Source organism: Syngnathoides biaculeatus, chromosome 9 (genome assembly GCF_019802595.1).
Source record: "Syngnathoides biaculeatus isolate LvHL_M chromosome 9, ASM1980259v1, whole genome shotgun sequence".
NCBI classification, from domain to species: domain Eukaryota; kingdom Metazoa; phylum Chordata; class Actinopteri; order Syngnathiformes; family Syngnathidae; genus Syngnathoides; species Syngnathoides biaculeatus.
In genome coordinates, this window is record NC_084648.1 from 1,977,721 (window position 1) to 1,990,281 (window position 12,561).

At 42.2% G+C, this 12,561-nt stretch overlaps 1 protein-coding gene across 2 annotated transcripts in view; it reads right to left on the bottom strand.

Moving 5' to 3' along the window:
* pkd1a (polycystic kidney disease 1a) overlaps nucleotides 1-12,561 on the bottom strand; it is a 66,295-nt gene that overhangs the window by 41,547 nt on the left and 12,187 nt on the right. For both annotated transcript variants that reach the window (XM_061831164.1, XM_061831163.1), the window contains exons 4-12: nucleotides 9,181-9,252; nucleotides 7,784-7,947; nucleotides 6,041-6,291; nucleotides 4,721-4,981; nucleotides 4,464-4,632; nucleotides 3,152-3,329; nucleotides 1,455-1,669; nucleotides 1,062-1,183; nucleotides 813-963 (exon numbers count right to left, since the gene is read on the bottom strand). In XM_061831164.1, the coding sequence (XP_061687148.1) occupies nucleotides 813-963; nucleotides 1,062-1,183; nucleotides 1,455-1,669; nucleotides 3,152-3,329; nucleotides 4,464-4,632; nucleotides 4,721-4,981; nucleotides 6,041-6,291; nucleotides 7,784-7,947; nucleotides 9,181-9,252 (1,583 nt within the window). The remainder of the gene's footprint in view (nucleotides 1-812; nucleotides 964-1,061; nucleotides 1,184-1,454; nucleotides 1,670-3,151; nucleotides 3,330-4,463; nucleotides 4,633-4,720; nucleotides 4,982-6,040; nucleotides 6,292-7,783; nucleotides 7,948-9,180; nucleotides 9,253-12,561) is intronic.

Here is a 12,561-nt window from a genome sequence, read left to right on the forward strand (position 1 = left end):
TGAGGGAGGACATGAGAGCAGTTGGGGTTAGAGAGGAAGATGCAGAAGATAGGCTAAGATGAAAAAAGATGACACGCTGTGGCGACCCCTAACGGTACAAGCCGAAAGGAAAAGAAGAAGAACAAGAAATGTTCAGAGGACGTTGACCAGAACGTCATGGTGTGACGGAGCCTTAAGATACATGCATGCGCCTTTAAGTGGCGGGGCCTTGTGCGGTGATATCTGACATTTAAGAGGCTCCGTGTAATTTTCTGGGTCTGAACTGTGGCAAACTAGTGCTTAAGAGTGCTAATTGTCATTATGTATTACTGTTCTACCTGTGTTCAATAAAATCAAAAAGTGCATTGGGAACTGTCTCTATCTCCTTTGCCACACGCAAAGGTATTACAGTAAATAAGTATACTGTAATATCCTTTGAAAAAGATTGCTTTCTAAAACATAATATGGACAAAAACCCAAGTTATTGTGGAAATCACTGTGTTGGGTACACCTTTAGGCACATGGGAGGGGCCTATTCAACTTTTGCGGAGGGTTATTTACGTGCGGTAAACCTTGATCGACACATCTCTGATCGTCTTCTGGCCCTTCATAAAGATGCGCATGAAAAAGGATGCAGAAAGGTTCTGCTCATTCAAAGCATTGCTTCAAGTTTGTCACCATAACAACATAAGACCAGCTTGGCCAGTGTGTGGATGGTTTTGTCAATGTGTGTGAGCACCTTTTTTTTTTGTTTAGTTTTTTTTGAGTACTTGCCCATATACAACAGGAATGTCCGCTTGTTTTTTTATGGGTCATCTGCGTGTGAGACTCACCGGGCAGGATGAGGCGCAGCCCAGGATAATAACAATGAGGTCGGTAGATCTGGAGTCGGATGTGGACATGAGCGCTCAGCTCCCGCGTGACAAACTCAAGGGAAGACAGACGACCCGGCTGGACAAAGCTCAGTGCTGGGAACAGCATTAGCTGAAGAATAGATATGATAACCAAGATGAAAATGTCAGAAAAGGGATTCTGGTTTGAGAGATTAACATTGGGAAGAAAAACCTGATATTCCTCCTTACTTCTATGCCAATGCTGGGTGTCTGTGCAGTAGGAAATGGAGCAACTGGCGCTTGAAGCAAAGAATTATGGGAGGGAAACACTGGTAAGCCAATCATGTAGATCCCTGCATCTGGAACTTTCACTGACAGAAATAAAACAACAATAAAGACAAAGACATAAGGCAAGAAAGAAAATTAATCAATGTGGAAAAATAAAAACCTATTTACGGTTGCAAAACCCTCCAAATACTAAATCTGTATCTCAGACAGACAAAATGTCATAAATCTGGCAAAAGTGAAGGAGACATCATTTTGCACCATGTCAGCCATCTGAAGTAATGTTCTACACACGCAATAAGTACTTTCATCCCTCATTCCTGTGCGTTTGGATGTCCTGTACATCAGGAAACATACCTTGAGAGCTGTACTGACAGACAAATGCACGCTGGGTGTTGCATGGGTGCAAACTGGTCTGAGCACGCTGATCCAGGGACACACAAACGTTGCCGTGGGAGATTGGGAAACGAGGCGGCGGGCCTTCCTCTCCGTTCTGGGCCTCAGAACCGTTGACCCACCGCAGCGTTCCCGGGGAAGTGACATCGCTCAAGCCAAGCCATACTCCTCGTTCCCTGGGGAAGCAAGAGACGGGTGCGTAGTCATGCACATGCTCAATTCTCAGTGCTGTGGTCACTTATTTCATATGAAATTTGAATCCACGTGGTGGCAGGGTTGTGGGCACAGCTTGACAGTGTGCTTCAATTGGAGTCCAGGGGGACATGTCATTGTTATTTGGATACATTAATTGCATTTTTACATTACAGCTTCACTAAGTGATCTTTTTGATCAATCCATTTAACTATGGAACAGAACACAAAATGCTCTTCAACGCAAAAAGAAACCATCGAAGTCAGAGCAAAAATGTTTTTATACATTTTGTTTGGAGTTTTGATGGTATAGATTTGAGTTTTTTTTCCCCCAACTCTGTCATTTCTTGTACTTTCTTCCAGGTATTTTGCTCACTTTTCACATGTGTGAAAATGATGTCTGAAAGAGGTTCAAATAAAAGCACAGAAAATGCAAAACAGTCTCAAAAGAAAAAAACAAATATGAAGGACAGAAAAAAGTTCCTTATGTAAGCAAGGGGGCGGCATGACAGAGGAGGAGACTGGGTGGGGAAAATCGGCATTACAGCAGCTTTTTCCTTTCGTCCACTTCAGTCTACAACAATCTCCATGCACACAGATACACACACACACACACACACACACACACACACAAACACACTTAAGAGCTCTTCCTCGTAGGGTGTCGAAGTTACCATGCAGCTGTGCTTTTCCAGATGTGGTGGTCTTGACCTTTAAAGCTAAACACCAAATTTATAGTCTCAATTGTAACAAGATGAATCCAGCATACAATATAGCTCACCTGGTATAAATCACCTCATATAATGTAAACCACAATTCAAACACATTCAGTACCAGGTACAAACTAATGTGTTTGTGTGTATAAATTGTTTCTTCTTCCTTCCGTCCATTTTCTTAGCCGCTTATCCTCACAAAAATCGCGGGAATGCTGAAGTTTATCGCAGCTGTCAACGGGCAGGAGGTGGGGTACACCCTGAACTGGTTGCCAGCCAATCGCGGTGCGCAGGGAGACAGACAACAGTCGCACTCACAATCACACCTATGGGGAATTTAGAGTGTCCAATTAAAGTCACATGTTTTTGGGATGTGTAAGGAAACAGGAGTGCCCGGAGGAAACCCACGCAGGCACGGGGAGAACATGCAAACTCCACACAGGGCGGGCCGGGATTGAACCCAGGTCCTCAGAACTGTGAGGTCAACATTGTCCAGCTGCACCACTGTGCCGTCCACACCGCACATATTAAGTGTAGTATACCGTCAGTAAAAATTGGATTTTAAAACGCATTGCAAAAGTAATTGTTTTGTATGTTTATACTCATTTCTAATGAGTGGTCCATCTTGAGAACATTTTGAACAAGGTCACTTTGTGTCAGTCTGATGAACACCAATAACAACACCAAATCCCATGTAAAAAGAGCTTCTCAAGACACTGCCGCCTGAACACTTAATCTAGACCGAAAAACTTACTGTGTGACTTTATGAGCTAGCAGGTTGCGCAGCGTGTCACCTCTGACTATTGCCAGATCCCCGCCACGTTCTAAACATTGTTGATGCGCATCGGTCCAGCTCATCTCCCCCAGAACAATCTCAAAACAGCATGAAGACTCGATATGGTAGACCCCATCTTTTGGACAGTGAGGAGAGGCTGGCAGAGAAAAAAGAAAAAAAAAAAGAAATGAGAATATTTCAACTTTTATTTCCAGGTATCATACACACATACATCTATAGTCCAGTAATGAAAAAGAGCCTATGCTTGTAATGATTTACTGTGGGGTTTTTTTTCTCGATGACTAATCGTTTTAGAACGTAGAGTAGATTGACTAAAGACATGGGAAAAAAGACTTAATTAATATTTACTTCTTTGCTGCATCCAGTCTGTCACCCATATATGATGTGGCTGTTGCCATCGTGTGTAACATCAATGAGGACTACGGAGCTTGTGCCAAATGTAAATCTTTTGTTACACTTAGGACACACCCGCACTACAAAACTTTGAGTACCTGTCTATTACAAGTACTAAAACTTATGTTCAAACTGAAAATGTTGAAAGCAAACTTAACATCTGATATAAATGTATATAATCCATATGTATGCCTGGGGGAATAAATGAAATCCCTTGTTTCATATGGATCTTTAGATAAGTTAACTGTGTCCAATAGTTTTGAAAGGTACTATGTATATTCGTTTCATTTTTTAGGAAAGAGGTGAAAGAAACTGTTTGGAAAAGGGCAAGAACTTTGAAGAATACTCCTAGTGAAGAGGGTGACTATGATAAATGTTCTGAACAACTTTTAGCCACTTCATTCCTTACAGAACAATTAGGTAAGGGAGATGTCAAAGGGTGGGGCTTGTGTCATCGCCCATAGCTGTCTGAATTTCAATGCCCTGTTAGAGCATTAATAGCCCCATTTATATTTGGTCGGGATTCGAACCCCGTTCCGCAGAACTTAGGCCTACACTCTATCCAGTTATTTCACCGTGGTCTTTTGACGCGTGTCACTACGCATGTGTAGATAAAGGCGGGCTTCCTATTTACAGTCTGTCTCTTGCTTTCTCCACGGTAGTCGCTGTGATGCGCACTCAGTACCCACCCACCCCCCTGTCAGTAGTTCGCAAGAGGCTGGGTGCTTGTAATGTAGACTTTGGGGCAAAAAAGTATGGGCACCCCTGATCGATACGATTCACGTAAATCGCCTATTTTGAGTTCAAAGCAACGAATTTTACCACAAGGCGACTGATTTGCATGTATGGATGTTTGTTTTTTTTTTTTTCCCCACACCTTTAGTAACCTGCACATCGTCTTTTGTAATCTGCCAGTCGACACTTAGGTCAAGAGATCCCCAGCTGACAAGTGTGATTTCCAGGCTTCCGTTGACCACAGAAAGAAGTGGGCAGTGCAGCTCCAGTTTAGGGGGGAATGCCACAGTCACTTCTCCACATGCAGACACCTAAAAATATTAAATCCACAATCAGTCAGATGATGAATATGAACTTTCTCCACAAGACAAAAAGAAATCTGAGTTGTGTCCCTCTCACCTCCTTGTGTCCAGCCCAAGCTATCACATTGACACCATACTGTCCTGGAAGTCCGTATTTGTGCATCGCCGTGGTGACTTCTGTTGCGGAAGTGTTAACACGAGGTGAAAGGTCACCAAACTCCCAGGACAGCGTGACTGGCATGACGGAGGACACGACTGAAAAACTGATGCTGTTGTGAATGCTTTGCAGGAGGAGGGGCTTCAGTGAGATTGAGAAGTCTACTGCAAATACATCTTGGGCTAGAGTCCACCCGCATTCCTGTGACCCATATGAGGAACCAGAGTAGAGACAGGAGAGAGAAAGAGTACTATAATTAAAATGCTATGGTTTACACCTAAAACACTTTTTTTTCTTACAATTATAAATAAAAAGTAGTTGTATGAAATTTGTTCTCATGTCAAAAACATTGGTTGGACTTTTTGGTAGGTAGGAGGTTCCTCTCAAGGAACTTGGACAAGGAAGGATATGATGTCTACAGTTGCAGTGGCAACAGTTCTCAATGAGATCTAATATAAGACTATATAAAACGTACCAAGGTAGCTATACTTAAAGAAGAAGTAAGCAAACAATCAAAAAAACACTTCAAACAAGTAGTGGGCTGTGGATTTGGGACTTGGGGCCTCAGTAGGGACTTACCAGCTGGATCCACCTTGTAATATCACAAGTATCACCTCATAATTATAGAAACCATTAATACTATACAAATATGGAATCAAACAGTATGGAACCATGCCATGTACATCATCAGGAGCAGTGGTCCCCAACCTTTCTTCTGCCATGGACTGGTTCATGCAAGTACCTATTTTTCATGGACCAGCAAATGGCATGCAGCTCAGATGTTGGGGACCACTGATCTGGAGCACTTCAGAAATGACAAAAACATAGAATATAGAATTAAAATACATCTTGCTCATCACAGCTACCCGTATCAGATTGCTACAGACGTGTTTCAATAGTTCAAGTTGGCCTGAACAAGTTTTGCTCTGACAAACCAATTAGAGGAGGGAATAATGATGACTATCATCGAGGGCCAGCGCACTGGGCCCTCCGCGATGAATTTACAATCTGATGATTAAACAAACAGTCCCATTACTAATATACATAGATTAATCGCTCAGTACAACTGGCTGGGACAAGAGAAATGTTTTGAAATTAAAAGGATACTCGTTGTGATCCTAAAAAACATTGTCCAGGTGTACCAAGTAAAATCCCCCGAGTGTATATCATAAAGTACAGGAAAGGGAACATGGTATATGGTACATACGAAACGGGAGCAACCAAGAGAGACCAGAGACATTTGTTCATGTCGGCGCGTACCTTCATCACACTGGGGTTGGTACAAGCAGCAGAACACTGAGATTCACTGATGAAGTTGGGCTCAGAGTTTGTACTGCAAAGACACTGCTGCCTTGCCCCCAGGCCACCATAGCGATGCGATGCAGCAAAGCAAATGCTGTTACACTGTTCACGTGTGAAGTTGCCCGGCGTGGAGGACGAGAAGATGACGAGCTCGCTCGGCCCCCCTCCTCCACTGCTGCTGTCCTCAAGACAAGCGGCATAATTGAGACCTGCAAAAGGACGAGTGATTTCAGATTTTGACCTGCGTTCAATATGGTCTCTCTTGACCTGTAGCAAAGAAGCCTTTCACCAATGCAAAAATGGACTTCCTTGAAACAAGGAAGAACCAATTCTACTTTGATTCAGACTCAGAAAAAAAAAGATAGATCGATCCAAGACTTTTTTTTTTTTTTTTTTGCTTAAATCAACACTAAGTGAGTTCAAGATTGCTTGACATAACATTTGTGATTGCCATTCCACAGCTCTCTTCCTCTGCTAAAGCGCCTACATTTTGTGTGGTCCTTCATACTAACATAATATTACAAATGAAAGGTAAAGGTAATATTTTCTTGATCGTCTGTCGTACTGTAGATTCTGACATGATCATCTCGGATGTTGAATTGAAGGCACGTGTACTGGAAAACATAGCATTGTATAGAAGATGCTTCACCTTTAGTCAAAAAATGTCATCAAGTTAAACTAACCAAACTTAAAATGACAGTGATGGGCTCTTTTTCATAGAGATACATTTCATATCCAACCCCAACAGAGGAAATATGCATTATCCAGAGACCATATTAGTGTACGTCAGTGTCTGGTGTGAACTGTGTCCGATAGTAGCTCCCATGAGAATGTAATGATTGTGTTTGCCTGTTCTCCGAGTCTGCGATTGGCTGGCAACTAGTTCAGGGTGTACCCCGCCTCCTGCCCGAAGATAGGCGGGATGGGCTCCAGTACTCCTGCAACCCTTGTGAGGATAAGTGGCTCAGACAATGGATGGATGGATGTACATTGGCAATTGTTGCTCTCTTATTACATATGAGGGCATTACAGTACTTGGGTATTCTGCAAAACCCCCCCAAAAATCGAGCACTTCAAAGAAATCTGCAAAACAGGAGGGTGTGAACTACGATTCAGTGGAGGAATGCTGTAGTTAGTTTGAACTAGTGGGAGTAACACCTGGGGAGTCATCACATTCAACATCCAAGAAGTCCATTTGGCTTCGATTCAACCGCTGCAGGTTTTGATGAGAGAAATTTGATATCAGTAGATAAATGTGCGAATGAAGTTAAATCCTTCCGTGAAGTTAGTTGGGCCTGAGGAGCATCAGCTTTGGAAGTTCTGGATCTTGTATTGGGCGGAACGGTGGATCTGCTGGAAAGCATTGGGCTCACTGAGGTCTTTGGTTCAATTCCGGACCCGCCTATGTGAAGTATGTTCTCCCCGTCCGTGCCTGTCTGGGTTTTCGGACACTCCGGTTTCCTTCCGCATCTCAAAAACAGGCAACATTAATTGGAGACTATAAATTGGCCCGAGGTGTGACTGTGATTGCGGCTGTTTGTCTCTATGTGCCCTGTGATAGGCTGGCAACCACATCAGGGTGTAGACTGCCTCCGGCCCATTGACAGCTGGGATAGGCTCCAGCACTCCCGCGACCCTCGTGAGGGTAACCGGCTAAGCAAATGGATAGATGGCTCTTGCATTGGAGTGTCAGTGTCATACCGCAGGTGAGCACTCTGACATTTAGCAGAGGTTGGTGGCGGAGCTCAGGGGGCTGGTTGCAGAGCATGGCATCGGGCCGGTGAACTCGCACCCCTTTCTCTTGAAGCCAGTTGACCAAGTGGAAGAGCTTACAGTCGCACTCAAAGGGGTTACTGCTTAGGTCACTGCATGGAAAAAAAGACAGTGGGCCTCATTGACTAACCCTGCATGTCCACAAAACTGTCATTCATCAACATGTTGCCTCAGCTTTTAAAAAAACATCAACCACATCTTTTACCCAAGATGCAGAACATATTGGAACTAGTCGTTTATAAATAAATAATATCTTTAACGATGGTAACGTAAGACAGAGATGTAACAGATGAGTTGACTGTCCTAAATAACAGAGAAAAGGACATTTCTCACTTTTGCCCATGTTCTGTTCAAGTGCACATGACCTGCCCTGCAGCTGTCTTCGTAGAGTCCGATGTTATCACTCAACGAGCAGGAAATGGGATAGGAGTCTTCGCATTTCCTTATTTGTCCATGGTTTTGGGATATTTTCTCATCCCTACAATAATCTGATTGATGAAGTATATATATTTTTGTGATTCTGCATGTGCAAATGTGATACAAATTGATCAATTGGCACACACAATGACACAAACATAGTTGCTTGTGTTCTACTCCGATTGGCATGTCTCCTATTTTCTTTCGACTCTGATGCTAATTTCACGAACTGTATCAACAATGAATGACTCTGGTGTGCTACACCTATTCCCTGCCATGTATTTTAACAACGTATGCAGTGTTTTATCATTCTTAGCTTTTATAAATCAAAAATGTACTTATACACTTTACGAACATGCATAATGAAAATCTTCAAATTGATAAAGATCTTATTTCCCTGAACCAAGTCCGACTGCAACCCACCAATCAAAATTCCTTGGCTGAATTATCTGTTAACCCGTATCGATAAATGTGTGTATGACCATGAAAAAACATCGATACAATGTGATGATGATATCATTTTAACAAGTATAATGTAATTTAGTTAGCTCATGTTACTAGTTGAGGGTAGCACAAACAGGAAATGAATGCATTCCTCTTCTTTCACATGTTCTCTTAGTGCTTGCATGGGTTCTCTCTCTGGCATCCCCTCACGGTCGCAAAATGTGGGAGGAATTGAAGAAAGACTCGAAATTGCCCAGACGTGTGAATGTGAGTGTGAATGGTTGCTTGTCTCTATGTGCTCCTCCTCCAATTCACGCACTTCATTCGAGTACTTTTGCAGTGAACAAGTATCTTGCAGAAAAGAAGTTACTGTTCTAAGAGGAAAGAAATTAAGTAATTCTGTTTGTGTGTGCATTTCTGGGGGAAACACTTTAAATCGAAATCAGGCAGTATAACATACTTACATTTGAGTCAAATTACACAGGTTGTCACATATTCTTTCTTCTATCTTGGTGATTTGGTTGTTGCTCAAATCACTGATGGAAACAAAGGAGACAATTAATGTGGACATCAGGAACAAAAATATCCTTGTTCAATGAGGATGAGTGTAAAAGAACTACAATATTGTGCATGTCTCAGAACTGGTCAATAACCAGTGATAAAGACAAACGCGACACTCACAAAAACAAATATTGCAATGAGAAACCTGCAACCCGTGGTCTTCTTCATCAGAAAACAACGTTTTGAACCCTAATGTATCCACTACTGTAATGTTTTTTAATGAACTGCAAAAAAAAAAAAAAAAAAAAAAAAAAGGCATGACCTGACTCCTGTAGTATATTACAATAACACAAAGAGAGGAAACGGGTGAAAAATAAAGGAGAGAATGTGAGAAATTTGGTAGGATGTGTGCAATAACCCTCCAATTATTGGCTGGATTGTACGTAGCATTTGGTGACAGAGACGCCATGCTTTGCTTCTTAGTCAAAAGTCAGTATGAAATTATAAAAAAAATGTTGTAAAAATACATATAATTGTAAAAAACTTGGGCAGCACGCTGATCAACTGGTTAGCACATCTGCATCACAGTTTTGAGGACCTGGGTTCAAATCCAGGCCTTGGCTGTGTGGAGTTTGCATGTTCTCCCTGTGCCTGTTTGGGTTTTCTCCGGCTGCTCTGGTTTCCTCCCACATCCCTAACACATACGTGGTAGGATAATTTGAAGACTGGAAATGATACAGTAATTCTCTGTACGAGCACCTACGGGCAATTTAGAGTCTTCGAATTAACCTACCACGCATGTTTTTGGGATCTGGGAGGAAACTGGAGTAGCTGGAGAAAACCCAAACAGCCACGGGGAGAAATTGCAAACTCCACACAGGCGGGGCCAGGATTTGAACTCTGGTCCTCAGAACTGCTAATCAGTTGTCCACTGTGTCGTAAACAAATAAAACATCTTGAATAAATAAAAAATATAAATAAATCAGACTCTGGCTCCGTTTTCAAAAACTGCACTTCAACAAATATTAAACATTTTGCAGATTGGTATAAATTCGTTAACCCACCGAAGAGGCCGAAAAAATGTTTTAAAGCACCCAAAATTTGAATGAAGAATAATAAAAAAAATACATTATGTACTGAAAAGCATTTGGGCTTTGTCACAGTTTTTAAATCAGATGTCATACATTTAAATACCACTTTTCTTAAGTCTATTTTTATTTACTGTATGAATGTTATGATCTCTCAATAAGTTTTGTAGCAACGATAAATAAGGCCCTGTGCCGTGAGACATAAAATGTCAATCAAATGACAGTGAAAATGAGTTTGTTGAAGTGAACTAGTGCCTGAATATTGATTGTTTGCCACTGTGCCTATGGTTTATAAACAGTTAACTTTCCCGTGCGTGATTGTGTGTGTTAAGTGGGAAGTGCACACACACACACAACTCCAAGCACTGACGTTTTAACGATGTTGCCACAGTCTCTGAGTTTGATAGCTCGCAGGGCTTTCCTTTACCGCAGTTATAAAGATCTACAGAGCAAACACCATTTTCTCTGCAGCTCGCGCCATCCTAACTATACTGTATTACCACGGCTTGGCGATGGTTGGCTGGATCTCGCTCGGTACAAGCCAAGGAAATCCAATATTTGTCGTGAAAGCCTACCTGATACGACATGGCATTTTTGATTGGCTGTCACGTCTGCGACATTGGAGCACAGTTCATCTGCAATTCAAACTGAGTTTTGCCCTCAGTCCTCATGAGAACTGGTTGCGGAATCTTGCGTACTGTGCAACAATTCACGTGAGGCTATTTTGCTCAATGTGGATTTTGAAACTTTTTTTAACAGTCGCTTCACATGACATAAAAGTAAATAGTGGATCAGATATAGGTGTGAGCGATCTTTGTTCTATCCAGGTTGGAGAGCGGAAGCTTCTTTCTTTTGTCTGACAACCTGACACATTAGTCTTTTTTGTTCTGCTCGTATTCTATTAAACAGCACAGGTGTCCTGACTGTATGCCTAATAAACAGAAAAAATAAGAAAAGCGTTTACTCCTACAGTTAGTGGAAAGGGATGTTGTATCACTGAGAATTCTCTACCACACAGGTATCATACACAAAATCCTTGGTCCAGATCCGGCACATCACATCAAATTATGTGCTCCGCTACCACCAAGGTTGAGCGGGACCTTGCTGAGTGGGTGGCTTGGCTGGCGATATGTTTTTGGTAGAATGAGAAAACGTGGTAGTTAATTTGAAATGGTATCAGGCAATCGTGACAGTACAAGAGCAGGGGAAAAAAGTACACAGTACGAACATAATTCATCATTTAAACAACCTATCCTGTTTCTTCAGATGGAGCCAAAGCGTTAAAAAAAGGTCATTTTCAGAGGGGAAAAAAATGTTCGGTAGACAACTACAAATGCAACCGTTGCCGTTGATTTTCCTTTGATGGGTTACAAGCAGAGGTGTGCAAAAGAGACGGGGGTGGGGCGTGGGGGACAAAGGGATCCAAACAGTTTCCTCCTCACCCCTCATTAAAAAAGATTCATTTTTGAGAGTGAGAATATTCAAGCTGGACCCCCTCCCCCCCAACCGTCATTGACCAATGGTTTTCACACCCCCCTTCCCCTGTCGACGTTTGGTTCTGCACCCCATGCAGCACCAGAGCTTTGCACGCTACTGGCTACAGTCGTGAAATAATGGCAATTAAATGCCGAATAGCTCATGCTGTACTGCTGGACAACATGGTTTTAATTACGTGTATGTATGTTCTACTAACAACAACTAACTCCATTCTATTACTCCGGCAAACATTTATTTCTCTCCTCTTTGCCTTCCACGCTTAAGCTGCGCAACCTCCTCCTTTCCACCATTTAGCCCAGCAAGCAACATAATGGGGCCGTTGTTGTGGTGGTTTTGGAAGGAGCTGATGGAAACGACTAGACTCCTCTCTCATCACACACATTCACACAAACATTTTTAAATTGGTGGAAGAAATAAGCTAATGGATGGAAGAAGAGATGGATGCACAGATGGAGGAGGGAAGGGGGTGCAGTTAGCCTGGAGCGGTAAGCTGTAATTTAACTTAACCATGGTTTGATTAGTGTGTGTGTGTGTGTGTGTGTGTGTGTGTGTGTAAATGTGGTTTATTATTAGTGAACAAACGCTTTCTGGTCCAACACATTATAGGGCAATGGTTCCCAACCTTTTTTTTTTTTTTATACACCATGGACCAGTTCCAAGCAAAGACACATTTTGACGGACAGGCATAAAACAAAATAAAAACAAATTGTAAAATACACAATTTACTATTCCGCTGAATACAGTTGCAGTAATTATTGG